The sequence below is a fragment of the Diabrotica undecimpunctata genome, chromosome 8 (assembly GCF_040954645.1).
Source record: "Diabrotica undecimpunctata isolate CICGRU chromosome 8, icDiaUnde3, whole genome shotgun sequence".
Taxonomy (NCBI): domain Eukaryota; kingdom Metazoa; phylum Arthropoda; class Insecta; order Coleoptera; family Chrysomelidae; genus Diabrotica; species Diabrotica undecimpunctata.
The window spans coordinates 125,375,382-125,395,021 of NC_092810.1; the positions used below are offsets into that span (position 1 = coordinate 125,375,382).

Consider the following 19,640-nt stretch of genomic DNA (forward strand, 5'->3'; position numbering starts at 1 on the left):
TTTTTTCTCCGTGTTCAACCTGCGTCAATGGTTTTTTGATATGCTGCGTTCTTTTTGTTTGTGGCCATTATCACACTCATGATCAAACCAATGATTTCTTTTTTCTGACTTGGTTTTGCCCAATATTTCAACGGATTTCTTTAACACAATATCTCGTATATTTGCCCATAGTTGGTTAATATCTTCGTCTTCTTCTAAGTTTTTTGTCCTTATTTGATCTTCTATTTGTTGTCTGTATACATTTGCAATGTGGGAATCTTTTAGTTTATTAATGTCGATTTTTTCTCCCCTTCTTCCCATCTCCTTTTTTAAATTGGATATTCTCTCTTTAAATCGTGCTTTAACTAGATAATGATCACTATCTATGTTTGCTCCTCTAAAAGACCTAGCATCGAATAAGTTAGAGCAGTGTCTTGCATCGATGATTATATGATCTATTTGGTTAATCGTTTCATTATCAGGAGATTTCCAAGTTTCCTTATGTATATCTTTATGGGGAAATCTTGTCCCAGTTATTACCATGTTCTTAGACATCGCAAAGTTTATGATTCTGAAACCGTTATCATTAGAGTCTACGTGTAGGCTCTCTTTTCCAATGGTGGGCGAAAATATATTCTCTCTTCCGACTTTGGCATTAAAGTCTCGTGCTATTATTTTGATGTCATTTTTTGGACACTCATCGTACTTTCGGTCTAGTGCCTCATAGATCATGTCTTTTTCGTTATCCTCTTTTCTTCCGTTATATATCTTCAATAGCTTTGAAATCGATTCTACTATGTTTGACCTTGCTGCTTACAATAAATCCAGTACCAAATTCGTGTCGGATAGGATGTCCACTGTAGTAAATATTGCAGTTATTTTTTTTTCCAGGATGCCTGAGCTAATACACCTCATTTCCTGTAAAGCAATGATATCTGCTTTGGCATTATTTATTTCTTGTATGAGCAGAGCCGTGGCTCGAGGCTGATAAAGGCTTCTTACGTTCCACGTGCAAATTTTTAAATCATTATCCTTATTTCGTTTGCGAGTTCGTCGTAGGTTAGACAGTTCGGTTTCTTTCTTTGTAGCTCTCATAACAAAAGGTTTTTTACAGGGTTGGGTAGTTAACCCCTTTTCGGAGGGCCATTTCACCCTCTCTCGTCAGTTCCCGACCCAACTTTCCACCCGGGTTGGATACCGGATCTCCAGTTGGGTTGTCCGGTTTACAGGGAACACCAGCATGAAGGTGAGACTCGGATTTGAGTACAAGAGGCTAATTGGAGTAAACTGGATTCAACTCTCATGTTTTTGCATTCTACCCCTTTATCCCCGGTTATGAACCATGGTACTCCTAAAATTGTTCTTAATATTTTGTATTAAAATCTTTGTATTTTTAATATTGCAATGTGCGGCGGTTCCCCATAAGTCTAATTCTAGTCCATAAGTCCAAATTGGTTTCAGGATGAATTTATCGATTAATATTTTATTTTCAATGAAAAGACAGTCAAGATTTGATTTCACGTACAAAGCGTCTATGTATCTGTTTATACGTATTTCGCCTTAATAAGGCTCATCAGAACAGATATTCATAGGCGTTCTCAACGTGAAAAATAAATCATTCCTGTCTTTAAGAAGCAACATTAAAATGGCTTCGAAACGGACGCAATAGCGACATCTGATAATAAATCCGTAAAATAGTTTCGAAACACAATTCAGATTTCTGCCTTAATCTGAGCCTTCTAAAAATTGCAAGGCAAAGCAGACGTTGATAAAGATGTTAATAGAGACATGGGGAATCTAAAATTTGCATTCCACGACATGTCTCCTCAACTAAGCAGAAACCATTAGCGAATTGGTTTCTTGTACTCATACAGAGTAGATCCGAATAAAATGAAAAGACAGTCAAGATTTGATTTCACGTACAAAGCGTCTATGTATCTGTTTATACGTATTTCGCCTTAATAAGGCTCATCAGAACAGCTATTCATAGGCGTTCTCAACGTGAAAAATAAATCTTTCCTGTCTTTAAGAAGCAACACTAAAATGGCTTCGAAACGGACGCAATAGCGACATCTGATAATAAATCCGTAAAATAGTTTCGATACACAATTCAGATTTCTGCCTTAATCTGAGCCTTCTACAAATTGCAAGCCAAAGCAGAGGTTGATAAAGATGTTAATAGAGACATGGGGAATCTAAAATTTGCATTCCACGACATGTCTCCTCAACTAAGCAGAAATCATTAGCGAATTGGTTTCTTGTAGCCTTTCTCTGGAAGTTGCTGCAGAGTTTTTTCAGTAATGAGGTCGTATCCCGGGGGCTGTTTTGGATCGATGTTGTGTTGTATAATATTGTTTATTTTATTTTTTGTGAATCTTCTTCCAGGAAGTTCTAGTGAATAAGGTTTTGCGAGTGCTGAAATAATCTCTTCTTCAGTTTGTAGTGAGTATGTTGCAAATATTTTGACTTTTTCTAGTGGACTTTTCTTCCATTTTCCTGTTTCTATTCTTAATGATGGGATTGTATAGGTCTGCCTTCGTATGGTCCTTGTAGCCTTCCATAACGAGTAGTCAGTGGCTTGGGTTGTATCTAGTTTTTGTAGGTATTCCTGAAAAGTTGCATTTTTTTCTGCTATTATCAGTTTTTTCAGTTCTTTTTGGCTTAATTAAGGGCTCTTTTACTCTAAGGTGATCTCGTTATTTGTCATTGTTTTCTGAGCCTTCTTTTGTCCATTATTTTTTCTTAATGTATTGGAATAGTTTCTATTCGTATGTAGGTAATGGTGTTGAGTTCCATGCTGCGTCCTGTGCAACTGTGTTAAAATGTTCTAACTGCATGTTCGATCTGTTTATCCATCTTTAGTGGGATGTATAAATTAATTTGATTGTTTACTTGATATCTAATATAACTCCAATTTGTTTTATTGTTGTGTAATAGGCAGCTCTTTTCTCTTGTTGATGTAATTTTACTTACGGTTATGATAACCGGTGAATGGTCAGAAGATAGATCAAAACAAGACTTTGGTTTAGAGTGATAGAATATAGTGATAAATTTTTGTTTTTACTTGTCCGCTTAAGTGAAAAAGATCACATTTGTAATATTGAAAATACTTTATAACTCAGTTTAAAGCAATCATGTATTTTTTAGGTGGACCATGTGATTCGCGAAGCAACAAATTTGGACAACTTGGCTTTACTATATGAGGGCTGGACTCCATGGGTGTGAAAAATCAGCAGAGAAGGCAGTGTTGCTGCCGCCTGGATCTCCGTCGGTTCTACTAGTAGAGCTCTGCACGCACGAGTTGCGGCAAACGTGGAAAAAGCAGCATCTCCATCTAATTATACTTGCTTAACCGGATCAAGTCGCTTAGTTTTATTGTTTTTGCAAGAAGTCATCGGTCTACTGGAAGAGAAAAAAAATCAAAATTGAGAATATGAATTTTGCAACGCCGGTAAAACTTTGCTGTTTGTAAAGATAGCAAAGTCTTTTATTAAATGCTGCTTTTTATTTTATTGTCCAAGGTATTGTCAGAGGTGGCAAAAAAAATAAAAAAAAAATCAGTTCTGTCAAGGTTGGCAGGACCAAGTATAAATATGAAGTTGTTTAATTACACAATTGACGAAATAACTATCTGTTTATAAAAATCTTGAGTTGACTTATTACTTATGTTCGTCTTTTATAATATATACAAAATAAGACGTATTTGTTTTCAAAGTGTGTGGTTGGTACATTCTGATCGCAGTGTCTCAATAATAACCATTGAAAAACTTGGAGAGATTTTTTTACACACATTTAAATGTTTTAATTCTATATATTAGTAAATGTTTCATGTTTGATACTATATTTATTAGAATAGAAGGTTATATTGAGTTGACAGTACCGTGTCGTCAAGATTTTTCAAATTAATTTTGATTGAGAGTGAACTTTCTTGAGTTTTTAATGTATCTAGTATATGCAATATTTCTTCCTGGTGTTGTATCTGCCACTGCGGTAGATATTAACAAAGGCGTTTCAGTAACAGTCGGGTAACTCCAGTTAACTGCATCGCCTTTGATAGTTTCTGTCACAGTTGCTGATTAAATTTCAAGAAGAAAAAATTCTGGACCTATAAACCCAGAAAATAATACACTTTCATGGATTTTATTGACTCACCGTTTAGGCCTTATTTTCGTTGAATTCACTCCCTGACTCTTTTGGTAGTCATCTTCGATGGTGTACGCAGTTTTTTACCAGCATCAGTCATTTCTGCTACCTATTTCATAGCCGCCTACGATTGACAAGTGGTGAACACATCTTAAAAATCACAAAATATTTAGCGCGATCATTTTGGCACCTGCGTTCAATGTTGCGTGCTTAAATTGTGTAAATTACATCTTGTCAGTAACGAAGAACAATTTAATATCTGTTATAATACTTATTTTGTCAGTTTTAACGTTTGGCCAATTGCTCTCAACCAAGGTCATAAAAGTAAACACATACACACTAATAATGACTTGTCAACGTGGCAAATTAAATGCGAGATCATATCAAATATTCAATTTAGCTTAGTAAAAATGTTTTAATTGAATTTTGCTTCGTCAAATGGGCCCTAAGAGTACCTAATTAATATTATCTGGGCTCTTTTAGTAAGCGAATCCGTCCCTGGCTTGTTAGGGACACGGCACAACCAAGCAAAACTTTGCACCTGAAATACATGGTCATATATACTTCCTACATTGCCAACTCAGTGTACAGACAGCTCTAATATCTGTACTACATTGTTTTGGGGTTTTATAGGCCGTGGTGTTGAATTACTGCTTTAGTTTTTTCTGTATTTGCGGCAGATATCAAAAGCCATGCAGCATCGCTCGTATAGTTGCGGTAACAAATAGAGTAGAACCAACGAATATACATATACGCATATGGATAGTTCTGCTTCAAGATATTATAGTGCGGCACCTGGCTGTCTGGTAATTAAATATGTAAGAGAGACCCTCCCTGGTATTACATGCTTCCATTGATAACTGATGTAGAATAGCCTTTGTAATTACTCTTGTTATTGTTAAAATTATTGATACTAAAAGAACTTAAAGTTAAAGATAAAATTAACGTAAGTATACAGACAATTCAAAATGTTTAAAATTCAGCAAAAAATACAAGAAATTCCCTGCTTTTTTTTATTTACTTCAAAAATACAAAACCTAAAAATATAACAACTTTTTTAAAAAGAATCTTTTCATTATTACACCTCTAATTTGTCGGAATATTAATTGCACAACAGAACAATTAACAAGGAATCACTTAAAATACTTATACACTTAATTCATTTGCTGTGACGGCAAACAGCATGATGGCTCTTATGTCGTTATGCTCCTCTTCCCTGTGTGTGTTTACTGTACTATTATTGTTTTCAAAAATCATTATGACGATGTTTACTATCAACGTGCGTTCCGTCATGACCATTATAATCTTTTTCGGATATCCCAAAAACCTTGACTAAAAAATGGGAGACTTAACTAATGATGGGTATTACTGCTTATTAAAAGTTAAATTTTGGTTTTTCTTATTTATGTTAAAAGCTGCAGTTAGTTTTGTTTAGGATTTTGAAAGATTTGATCATTCATGATCATGATTTTCGTATTCCAATTTAATGAATGTCATCAATTTAATCACAATTAGTTTCATATGATCGCAGTCGAATATCATAAGAAACTATCAGTCATTGAACTAGGCCCTTATGGTCTTTCTGGTGGAGCTTATGTATCTTCTTGCCGGAAAACGGCAAAACCAGCTAAGATCCATTCAGTTCATTTTTGTCCTTTCTGAACTGTATTTATTTTAATCTTCTATTCTATAGTATACAGTATAATGAAAATCAGTGAAATCAAGCCAAACCAAAGTCATATTTTACGTAGAATGTGATATTTCACGTCAGTTGTCATATTTTATGTCAAGTGTCAAATTGCAGGTTAAGGTGTCACCACAGAATAAATAACAATCAGAATGCTCACTCTCAGATGCCGCCTTTGAAGTTTTTCAGCACGCGATCGCCATAGTTTAAACGGAAACATAGACTTGAATTGTGAAATTTGTGACAAGCTACGACAGAACTGTAATTAAAATTTTTAGAGATTAATAATTTAGTAAATTTGAAATAATTTAATCTATTCTTCAACTAAAAGTACGAATAAAATAGTGTTTATTATGTCTATAGTTGCCGTAAATAAATTAAACCTGGTTAATTTTTCTATCCACACAAGATAAAATGTCACTGAACAGCACTGGTTCCGACTAAAACATGGTTGATTCCGTCTGCGCGAACGAGATGCGCGTACTTATTTTTTCAAGCAGAATGGGCATTCTGATTGTTTATTATTAGGTGGTGTCACATTTTACATGAAATTGTCATATTTCATATGACGGTATACGATCATAGTGGCCTAGTTCCGTTAATAATATCGGTAGAATTGGGATAATCGATAAAAAATAAATAAATAATAATAAATTTATACTTGTTGAAATTAAATATTTGATAAAATTTTCTCGGAGTTTGGTTCGTGATAATTTATTCAGCACACTCAAGAAATAAGACAAAACTTATTTAGAAACCAAGATTTTTAGAAGATATTCAATTTATTTTACAATAATGGAGGCTAAGACAGCTAAGTAGACCCTTAAATAGGCAACAGTTAGTACTTTTATCTATATTCTATGGTTCTATTATTGATTGTAAGCAATCTTACAGCAAGATTTTCCATCTGAAACCACTTTGTCTATTTAAGTAATCGGAATCACTCCAATCGTTTTTTTTTTATATCGCCTTTTAGTGATATTGATACTTGTATATTTCTAGGTATTCATCGGTACAGAATGGACATTGAAGGTTTGGGTTTCGGCAAATTCTTATTAGCCATTGTCGTTAATTTAAGCTTTGAAATAAATGTGAATTCATATTTTTGTCATCACTCACTTCATTATTTAGCTTCCAACATCCACATTTTGCGCCATCTGAATCCAATTTGTAATCACTCACACACACAAGGACGAACGTCTATTTCTGTTAGCTTGTATTCGTAATGTCCATTCCATAATTCTTTTCGTCAACCGATCAATTTATATACTGATCTGCTGTACTATATATCGAAATACTGATGCGACCTTCCTCGGATGACTGGGTTCCGAGGGTATCAGCCCAAACTAATATTCTGGGTTTTGGGTTACTTACATTCGGCATTAGCCGTGATAAGACTGCCTTCACTACTGACGATTTAGCACAGACATTCTCCACATACTGCTTGTAGCTGTGGGTCATCAATCATCACTCCTTGAGTACCGAAGGAATGGCTGTGATGTGATATCATGTTATCTAATGCTCAGCGTTACAATTTCTACCTGTTTCCGACCAGTAATAAGTAGTTCCTCGGTTTTGTGCTTCGCCTGTGTGATGTCGGACGTATGATTTATTTCCTCAAAGTGCTTTGCGACGATCACCACAACCACGTCATCGGTATATACCACATACTTAGCATTTCTTGGCAATTCTAGCGTTAGTAACCCACCATATATAATATTTCACAAAAGAGGGCCTTGCACAGATCCCTTTGTACTCTTCCAGTGATGTTATATTACTTCGAACTGGACTTTCATCTGGTTCCTGCTATCTCCTACTTAGCTGTGTTAACGACAAGGTTATCGCATCCAGTGTTGACTGTACTCTTCGGAAACCATACGGATGCTGTTAAGCAGCGGATCAACTGCTGCTTCGATTATTTGATCGAAAGTGTAAGTGTGTGTGTGTGTACATGAATGTTCTTAAAATCTCAGATCTATTTTTGATGTTAAAGGCCTAAGTGGTTTCCACTATTTTATAAGGAACTGTACACTAAATTCCAAAAAAGCGCAAAATTAAAGAATTAATTGAGCTTCTAATTATTGAAAGCCTTCATTTGAGAAATATTTGGACCTTGAGTGACGACTATGTTTTTTTTCTATAATTATATTTTTCTGATTCTGAAGGACCACGAAAAAATTGGAATTATAAATTATTGGATCTGAAGGCGCTAAAAACAGTCATATGATGGTTAAAACTGAATGTACTAACCAAACATCCACTACTTTGAAAATATACGAAATACTGCGTTCTTAACTGTGTATTTTTAATTTATTGTTCACTATTTACACTTGTAGTATGCATAGCATTTTATATGTACAATATGAATGTTGATAAATGTCTATCTATCACAAAAAAGATGAATGTAAGTAATAAATCTATATACTATCATACAAGATATATAACATATTGATTGGCACACAATGGCAATAAATACTTTTTAACAATTTTATTTAAAGTCTCTTTTAGCAGTTTATGCATAAATATGTCATACTTTATATAAGAAATAGGTACCAAAGTAAATACAAAAATATTAATAATATATTATGAATCTAAAAAATTAAAAATTTCCAAAACAAAACATTTACATAATTTATAAATTTTATTATTAGTAATCTTCGGATTTAAAATTGTTGTAATAGAATTAAAATTAAATCAAATACGACGACATCACGTATATGACAGATATATAAGGCGTATATTTGCGATCGCAAAAGTAAGTACTAAACACAAACGTATTGAATTATTTTTGGCAGTCAAAATTATCGAATATTTGAAAAGAATTTCTTCTTGAAGCCATCGAAGCTCTTCTATTGTACTTGAAATAAAATTTCTTATGCGGCGTTTTCGCTCATACCATATGTGCTCTATCCGTGAATCTTTAAGTACAGGGTGTATAGTCGCCAATTTTTGAATGTGAACTGCGTTTAAAAGGCTTCTAGTCATCTCATGGTATTTAATTTTAATGTCCAGGCTTTAATTCCATACAGTAGAACTGATCAAACGTAGCATTTTATAACTCATAATTACTGACTTGTTCTCTTTGTATTTTTTTTTTTCTATATCTGGATCCCACTTATCATTTAGTACCACTCCTAAGTATCTAAATTTATGAACTTGTTCTTACTGGGTTTTACTGCGTCAATTACCATTACTTTAGTTTTTTTGAAGATTTATTGTCAGTCTTATTGCTTCACTTGAGTTCTAAAGCTAACAGTATGAATGATGTTGCAAGTTGCATATCGTTCCCCTATATTTCACACGACTAGGAACTTTAGTATAGCATTTTTATTTTAAACCTACCTTTTTAACGTTATTCTGACTGTATGCATATAACCTCTAACTTTATGATATTAATAAAATACACACAGCAAATCTGAAAACGGTACCAACAAACATCATTGTCACTCCAATTAAAGTGGAAGTGGCGTACTGTCTTTTTAATGATATTTAAGTATTATTGTTTTTTGAGTACTATCTTTTTTCTCTAAATTATATTTTAATAGGGTTATTATTTATATATATATATATATATATATATATATATATATATATATATATATATATATATGTATATATAATTAAATCCTAAAATTTTTGCTGGGGAATTTTTAAGTAGTCGGTTGTGATGTAACGGCGTAGAAATGTCATTGACGGCGTGCAACGGACTTTAAATGAAATAATGTATACATCACATTATTTCAATAATTTAAAATCACAATGATATCAAACAATATTCGATAATTTTGCTCACTGTTCTATTTTATTCATATTTATTTTACATTTTTTTTTTGTTTATTGTTTAAAATATTTTTCTGAAATGTTTTTGTTGTGCCATTTTAACTTTTTTTTGGTTTATTCAGAATAAAAATTTTATATTTTTACAATATTGAAGTTCGGCAAATATAAATAATTTTATATATGTTATTTATACAAATTCTTATCTTAACCTGTTCCGTAATACAGTAGTTAGAACACTGACTTTTCAAAAGAAAGTTTGTAGGGTCCTAGGTTCGATCACCACGAGAATTTTCTATTAAAAAGCAAATGTTATATTTGTTGAATCGGTCCTTGTAAGTACAGTGATTCCGATACTATAAACACGATGTACAAAAACATAAAATTACGTTGCCTGAAACGATATAAATTATTGAGAAAAAATAAAGACTCCCTATCGTTCTGCACATAATTTTGAATCTTAGACTCACGACAATATGTTGGCCACGCCCCAACGATATTCCACTTTTTAATATTTTTCTTGAACGAGAAGTTTTTAATTCTTTGCTGATATAGTTTAAGGCTATCTCTAATTTCTTTTCTTTCAACAGATCCTATCTGGTTTAGACGTTTCTGTTATTAATTATGGTTTATTTCTGATATATTTAAACAAATAAATGATAAATGCTAATAGCTTTAGAATAATGCAAAAAAATCGAACAAACACTGAACCAATAGCCAAGCAAATCGGTTCATATATCAGCGTGTAACGGAGGAGATATAAACACAAGTTTTCACACCGAACGACAATTCACTAAACAGGGAAATTGGGGATTCTAATACAAACGTGTTTACCCACTTAAAGCCTGTTTGATAATTGTTCCGTTGAAGAATTATCTGTGGTATTAATTTAACTTGAAGAAAGAAAAATCAAAAATTATATTTGTTGTGCATTCAGTGAATTTAAACGAAAAAAAGTAGTGTTCTACAGTGTCTATCATGAGCTAGTAGACGATGAAGAAATATTTTTCAAATACTTCAGAATGATACAAATTTCATTATTTTCTCGGCTATCGCTTTATTTGATAACTAAAGTCATCTAGCAAGGAATGTCTTCGAATCAATTCCATTATTGTTTTGTCGTTGATATATAGTTTTTTTTAGTATTTCATTTCATTGTTTTATTGTCTTTCCTGTTTTCTCTCACCTGCTAGATTGAATTCTACACAATGTCATTATATTGTTGGTGTACCTATACGCTATAATTTTTGAGTATATGACCAATGCCTTTCAGTTGTCGATTTGTTCTTGGATTGAAATAAAAATTGAAAAACGTTTGAATTCTTTAGTTTTGTGCGGTTTGTCTGTATATTCCTTCAAGCATTGGTGCATCTATAACATATGTCAAAGTTGTATATTTTTCTCTTTGCATCCTAGTCATTGGGGCCGACGACAATTATGTCAATCTAACAATAAAACACTGAAAACTTTTTTTTCAACACTTTCACAAAATTTATTTTAAACTACACTACAGCTGTTTCGGCCAGAGTGCCTTTCTCAAGTGATCTATTTTTGGTATGTGTTTACACTTTATAGTCTTTAACTGAATAAGTTGAGGAGGGGAGAACTGTTTGTCTCAAGTTGGTCATGCAGAATTATGTTTGTATTTTTTAATTTGTTGATTTCCATAGATTCTACTAAAGATAGCTTAAGGTCTTTATTTTGATTGTGAAGAATTTTAAATTTGTCATTAAAGGAATGATTGGGGTCTAGAAGGTGAAGTGCGTATGTAGAATCTGTTTTTTCTATTTATGAAAGCCCTTTTATGTTCTGCTGTACGTTTGATAAAAGTTCTACAAGTTTGACCGATGTAAGTTTTTGGGCAGTCGCCACATTTAAAAGTGGCGAAAGATTCGATGCAAAGGAAATTTATTAGTTGTCATACGCAGCATTATGATATTTTTCGTACTATTAGTTCAAGTTACATTTAATAATATTTTCTGTGATATGACCAAGTCAGCTTTAATTTCTGCTTTTCCATTTTCTAAAATATTTAGATTTAATATTTATAATTTTAAAAAAGGCAATAGTTAATTAATTACTTTGTTTAATTGCCACTAACTTGCAGTTACTTGAAAGAGAGTTATTGTATGCTGCGTCATAAAAAAACGTATTACTAGAGATGGGTTGTTATTTTCATAGGGAAATTAACGAATTTAAACTAGTGTGAACTTATATGAACATAAAAATGATTGTACAAAAATAAACTTACCGTTTTGGTTGGTCACAGAAATTTTTTTTATGATGCTACCTCAATTTTGAGTCCTTAAAATGTGTAAATAACAGTGTCGAATAGGGCCCTGGGGGGGAGTTTAACCCCCAAAACCCTCCCTGGGTGCGCCACTACAGAGAAAACTGATGCAAAGCAGTCCCTGCATCTCTTGCAAATGGGCCGAGTTTATCTACCACCTTCCCACTACCAAACACAACTGAGATAGCATCTTAAAAATAAGTTAAATGTTTGATGTAAAAAGTGGAGTGGTAGCTACGCGGTATTGTTTTGCATTCAGACCTGGATAATCGGGGTTCGAATCGTCCACTGATTTTTCTTTTTTTATTATTAATTTAATAATAATCAATAGTACATCTATTAGATATTATTAAATCTGCAAGTAAATCTTGCAAATAATAAATGCGTGTACATACCCTTAAAAATTGTTTATTATAATTAGACATTAACTTTTTATATGAGAACAAATATGTTTAAAGTAGAATTTTACTACTATTTCTTTTAATACACAAATTGGAAAAATTCGAAAAATAATTATAACTAAAAACTATAAACAAAAAAATATTTCAATTATTGATTTTTAAGTAAGATCAACTTATTATTATTCATTCTTAATCTTTCATTTTTTTTTTCAAATTTACAGCTTTATAATACAAATTTATTTATTTATTTATCTAATAAACGTAGCAGAAACAACACCACGTAGCTACTACTCGACTTGTTTCATCAAACATGTAAGTTATATTTAAGTTGTTACCTCATTTGTGTTTGGTAGTGGGAAGGTCACGTGGACAATAAACCCCGCTCATTAGAAAGGGATGCAAGAACTCACAGTTAAATGTAAACAGATCTTGATTTTGAATTTCGAACGCAAGCAAACATACCGTTCTTGTACGACTATTTTGCAGTCCTTCGGACGATTAATATGCCTTTGAAAAGATTATCAAGCAGCGTTCATGCATTTTGCATGCTTTTTTATGGCTGTGAATAGTTTTGAAGTTTTTATCAAGAAATACTGTCGCTCGTAGTATTGGACAATAAGTCGCAAAAGTAACTTGATTTAGATAATTAAATAATTTATACATAAGATCATATTTTAGTCTATCACATGAAGGAACTTTTAGGTACACGTTAATAAAATGATTCCTCTATTAATGGATCAGCAACATTTTATAAGTTGATTCCTTATTCGACACAATGTATTTGTATAGCAAAACAATTATATTGTCAACTAAACGTTGTCCAAAAGATCATGACAATTAATATGTTACGTCGTATCTGTGACCAATCATTTATTTACTATTGTGGCAACCTAAGTCTATTGCTATCGTTCTAATCTCATGTATGTATTTTTTCTTCTCTTTATACGTTGAACTAAACTGGCTTCAAAAATCACACTGATGATGAAGGGGTAACCGCATTTTGTCCCTACTACAGTTAAGTGGCAAACTAGCTTATCTCTAGGAGTTACCAAGGAACAAACTTGTCAATATTTCGCTTTCTGATAGATTAACCAAAAACGTTTTTAATAAATGTTTTTTCTAGTAGTGTAAGTTATCTGTCATAAGTCAATCAGATAATATTTGATACACCATTACTCCTAATAGCATAGATAAAGTCTGTCTCAAAGTATATAGTTTTGGTTTCCCTCTTTAAACGATTTACCTGACCAATACTATTCTACACTGTCCGCGGTGTTCGGGTTTTTAATTTAATTGATGTTTATATAATGATAACGGCGATGGGGGGTAAATCCTTTAAAAACGGTAAAGCCAAGACGATATACTTTGAGATAGACTTTATAATATATTTTTTAAATGGTATATCCAGTCTGTTTTTCAATTTTCCATATTTTTTTAAATTAAAGATAAACACAAAATTTTCGGTCTAAAAATTTGTACATCGGCGACACAATGACATGTTTCGCCCTATTGGGGCTTATCAGATAGTGGTGAGTCCAATACAAACTCTTAAGGCAAAAAGTCATCCCTCGCGCATATATTTCACACTAAGAAACGGTCACGAGTCAATACATAACCGCCATCTTAATTTGAATGATAAGAAGTACATCCAAACTTCCAGCAACAAATTTCAGCGATCAGTACGTAGTTCAGGAACACATCGTGGTTTATATTTTCTGTCATCCAAGGCAGATGTACTTACATCTACTATGTAACGAGAAATGTGGACGAAAAGTTTGCCTTTCTATCTGTAAGTTTGTCGTCCATCTACCATTATCTGAGGAACCTCAATATAAAGAAATATGTCATAATGTAAACGGAGTAATTTGAAATATTTTAAATATGAAATCGTTAAACCGTTATGTTCCTAATGCTTTTCCTTTAAAGTTGCTTAAAAAATGTATCATAAGATCTCTATCTAAGATTATAAAACAGTTGTTTGTGCTAATTTCCAAAATAATTAATACAAACTTCATTACTGCTAAGAATTTTTCACTGTATTTCTTCTCTCAACTGTTTTTTTCCACCTCTTTTTGATCTGCCGATCTTAAAGGTCATTTTTCCATTGCTTTTTTTATATCTAAACAATCTTGAAGATCTTCCTCTATTTCTTCGTCCTGCTGGAGTGATTCTATAATTTCGTTTAAGTTTGTGTAAGTCCGGTCTTCTAATAATACGTTTCAGAATATCGAAATTGCAGTTTTATTAATTATTTATATTATCATCATCACACATCCTACACTTGGACTGTTAGGATTTTACTCAATTAAAAATGTTTTCAATACTACTACCATTAAAAGTTTATCATCGTTCATTATTGCCATTTGTCCGGACCAATTTTAGTTCATATCTGCTGTCCTTGCTTCAGCATCCCTGATTTTTTTTTGGATATATATTATTGATTGAGCTATTTCGTTATAACTTCTTCTATCGTCATCAGAATCTTTATTTTCTTTCGGTAAAAAGAGTGAGTAATTATAATTATTTTGTGTATATTTTTGTTACCTGAATTATAAAACTTACATTTCTTTAAACACTTAACTAAACGTACAGGTACAACTGAAACTAAATGACTGCCGTTATGTTCGCTAGTGGTGGTCTAGGCCTCTTAAACTGATCAAATCAAACCTTCTTTATTTCCTGGCACTTCTTGTGGTACGTGAATTTTTGTTAGTGTCCATATATTTTCAATAGGACTGAGATCTGGTGAAACTATAGGAATTGTTGTTGGTGTTCTTGTATCCAAGTTTGAGTATAAACACAAGTAATCTTTCATTATTTTATTGAAAACACCATCCCTGTGGTGCCATGCCATCCTCAGAACTCCTTTTTTATAGAAATATTCCATCTCTTTGTTTACATTTTTGACATCATTTCACAAATATGAACCTTGTCTAAAATGAATGCATTACATTTGTCTTAAAATCGTACAAAAACAGAATATTAAAAACATACCGTAGAACGGAGTGACTTTGTTAATTTTTTCCGTATTTTATAGCGTAACTTTTGAATAGGTTATCCCAAAAATGTGGAAAAGTCACCATTGGGATGCATTTTATGTTTATTTAATTTAAATTGATAGTATATATGTTTTTAAATTGAGGATTTTCTCAAAAAAAAAATAAAAAAGTGTGTATCAAAATCACCCATTGATGTAGGGTCACTCTGATACCCCATTTTGAAATAGCTTAGCCGATGCATAGTAATATCAATATCAACCCATTTTTTAATCGATCAAGCCAATTTTTACATATTTTAATTTTAATTTGGGGGTGACTTTTATAGCTGCTACAGACTCAATAATTAGTATATAATAAATGATTCTAGAAGTAGCTAATACTTTATTGAGATAAAAAACATTTTAGCAAATTAGTAAAACAATATAAAATAGTACAAAAAAGTCAAAAGAATATATTGTGAAAGGCAAACAAAATAAGTTATTTTTCTTTAACATCAACTCTTCCAGGAAATATGCATTTCGTTGCTGTTTCAACCGATAGGGTCTTCAGAATTGCTAAGATATCAGCGAAAGTAGCATTAAAAACGTCGGTCTCCACAACTTTTAAATGTTTATGGGTGTTATCCAGTGATTTAAGTCCAATGAGTTCATATTCGTCAAAAGGTAATGTCTCTTGTATCCTTCCGGCATATACGTAATTTATACATTTTCGTTTACCTGACATAATTTTTACAAGCACATAAGTTCCAACATTCAATTCACCAAGAGATGGTTTTGTATTCATCTCATCTTCATATGATTGGTTCTCCACAGAATCTTCATTTTCAATTTCATTTTCGCTTGCACTGGTATAGCTGTTTAATTCGCTATCGGAGGAGCTGTCATCCGCCGTTATATGTCGACTTACACTTTTACCGGGTTGGATATTAAGTTTTTTTTACTTCGACGTTTAGTAACTTCTATCTCGGACTTCTTATTCATCAAATAGTCTGTGAGGCTGTCGTTAATCAGAGGTTCTACATAATCAACATCATGGTTGATTGGTGCAATTTTGGTGCATTCTTCAAAACTCTCTTAATTGCACTTTCTTCACAGTCTCCACGTTTGTGCTCAGTTTTTGCAATTATCTGATCCATTAATTCCAAGCATTTTTTTAAAATAACGACGGAAATTGATCTTTAGGTACACTAGTAATCTTTGGGTGTCGTAATTTAAATTCCGTTAAAATCTTTCGACAAGAAACTTTCATGGGTTTAAAAAAGGATCCATCCAAAGGCTGGCATATGTGTGTTGAATTACTGGTTAGGCACGCAAATTCAATATTGTGCAATTCACACAGTTGTAATACATGATCTGAAAAGTGAGACGCCAAGTTGTCACCGATCATAACTTTTTTTCACAGTCGTCTTGCGTGTGGTAATAATATGGTCTCAAACCAGTTTGTAAAACAAGTTACCTCCATCCACCCATTTTTTGTTCGGTTATATGTAGCTCCTCTTGCGCAACATCCACTACTACAACAAGGAGAGCCCTGTGGACCCCCTAATGTCCACGCATCCCACATATGTTCGCTGCGATATATTATATAAGGACGGAGTAGTGTGACATCAGCAGCACCGCACATTATTATTGATGTGGCGGCTTTACTATGATTAGTGATTTGCTCTGGGTATTTGGTCCCTCTTCTATCTTGTTTTCCCCGGATCATCACTAACGTTGGTTTCATCGTAATTGAAAACGTGCGATGGAGGGCAATTTGAGAGAGTTGTTCTTAAATTATTGAAATATGATTCTATCGTTTCTTTTGTGACACCTGCCCGAGCTCTAGTAATGTTAGACGCAACTCGTTCAGAGATTTGCTGACTATGCCTCTCTAAAAAAATGGGTTACCCAGTCGTTACCAGGACTTACCCCGTTTTTAAATTTAGAAGTAATTCTTCCAGTTCTTTCTAAATAACTCTTAGTGAAAAGTTGTACATCTAACGTCGATAATGGAAATCCACAATCGACACATTTGACAATGCAGGACACGATTGATTTTTCCTCCAGCGCCGACAACGCAGTTTGGCCCCTGGTGTCTTCCCATGCTTCCCTTTATATTTATTATATAAAGTACCATACGGAATTTTATATCTTTCTGAAGCGGCTTTAACAGACAAGTTTCCGTTTACTATTTGAAGCAGAGCTTGTTCAAGAGTTTCGTCAGAGCAGTTCTTGTAGCTTCTTGATCCCAACTTTCGTTTATAAACTCGCGGCATTTTGGCTTTTCATATAGATAATGATGAAAACCTGAAATTAATTAACGGTTTGAGGTTTCATTAAGAAAACTAGAAAAAGAAATAAAATATCAAAGTCACCCCGAAAAATGTATCAAAGTGACCCCGGAGAAGAAATTATGTAATTTCATGAAATAGTAACGGAAATAACTTAGGTTACATATTTTAAAATATTGACAGTTAAACATAAATTTAGGCAACATACACAAAATTACCTGAAATTGTATGGTGAGAGCTGTATGTTTAAATTTAGTTACACAATCTAAAATCTTCAAATTAAAACAAAAACTTCAACAGTGCATTTATAAGAGATGTACATTTGGGTGGCATACTCTCTTGAAACAAAATATTCATGTTCTATCAAAGTCACCACATAGAATCAAAATCACCCCATTCTACGGTACACAACTTTGAAATGAATGCTTAAAGGTGTGGTTCAATGGTTATATTGTAGTTTAATAGACTATGGAAAATTGCAAATATACAGATTGTATTTTTACAGATACTATTTTTTAAAATATAAACCTTTCCATTTCGGATGAACGATGCACACGGTATACTTCAAATTGAATGATAACCTGAATTATTTGAATAAACCTTTATTCAAAACGCATACCTTTCAAGAAGCTGAGAGATTTATTGTGAAAGATTTATTAGGAAAAGTAACATCGATTTTGACAGACACTTTATACAAGCCTCTTCAATACACAATTGTTACATTTCTTTAGAATTTGAATAATTATTGCCTTGTGTATGTCAACTTTATGTTATTAACAACGGTATTCATGTCTAGTAAATGTCTAGAAGTGTTTCCAGATGTTCATCAAGTATATCATAATCAATAAATTATAATAGTAAATCATTTACTGATTGTTTTTGTAGGTGTTATTTCAGTTATAGAAATAAATTTTAGAATACAAGACTTGATGTACCAGATTGAATTATGTCATCCGAAAAATTATTAAATTAGTTTATTTCTAGAACTGGATATTAGATTTATACTAATAGGATATTATATTAGGGTAATTTTTGTTTTTTAGTAGATTGATTTAGAAAGAATTGTGATGAACACTATACATTAGAGTCAGTACCTACAAATTTTAACTATTTCATCTGGGTATTTAAACTCTCATCGCTGACTACAGTAATTGTATATGTTTGTTACGATCTTGTTTAATTTCATTTTTCTTTAATGATCCCAATTACACATAATTTTTGGTATCGACTCTTATTTCCAATAAATAATGTAAAACAAACAGTTGTTTTTTTTTCTCATCATCCTTCTTGGTTAAATTTCCTGACTGGGTTGATTGGAGGAAACGAAAACCTCCACTGATCCGTCAAAGGAAGCTCACATGCACCAGTCTTTCATGCCGAGATCTTTGCAATCCTGGTATGTGCTCAGGAGATAATAGATAGGGCTTGCTTAGGCAGGACCATCTCTATCTGCTCTAACAGTAGAGCAGCGCTAAGCGCTTTGGAAACTCCCAAAGTCAGCTCTAAGCTGGTTCTTGGGTGCAAGAGAGTACTGCCTGATGTTGTGCTGACCAATAAGATCGACTTTATGAGTTCCGGGACTCACCGGTGTGGAAGGGAATGAACAGACTGATGACCTTGCAAGACAAGGCTCATCCACTATGCACATGTCCTCTGGAAGTGTCCAGCACTGGCCTATCAGAGGTGGTAGATCCTAGGTTCGGCCATTATTCAACTGAGCAAAATGAAGGAGTTACCCTGAAGGACACTTGTAGCTTTCTGTGATGCCAGGAGATTACTAAAGGAATAGATGTTTGGAACAACAGGTAGAGCTGAATTGGAGCCACTGCTGACTCTAGTAGATATGGGAGCCCAGAAACACTGAAGACCAGGTCCTTATGGGACTAGTCCATATGATAGGGGTGATACTCTGGACCCTCCTTAGAAGGTCTAAGTGCCTGAAGGGCTCACAAATGGGCCCTGCCCTGATCTACCATAACCAACAATTGTTATTCCAGAATTTCAAAAAATTATGAAGTTGACAAAACTGCTGGTAACAGCAGCTTCAGTAAAGTCTAATACTATGTGATCAACTTGTGGGGAGAGACAATAT

General features: G+C 33.1%; 1 protein-coding gene across 1 annotated transcript in view; it reads left to right on the forward strand.

Annotated features, from left to right (window-relative positions):
* Positions 1–18,801, forward strand: part of nonC (serine/threonine-protein kinase Smg1) — a 142,096-nt gene extending 123,295 nt beyond the window's left edge. The window contains exon 9 of the mRNA XM_072540920.1: positions 3,127–18,801. Coding sequence (XP_072397021.1) covers positions 3,127–3,204 — 78 coding nt within the window. The 3' untranslated portion in view covers positions 3,205–18,801. The remainder of the gene's footprint in view (positions 1–3,126) is intronic.
* Positions 18,802–19,640: the final 839 nt, after the last annotated feature.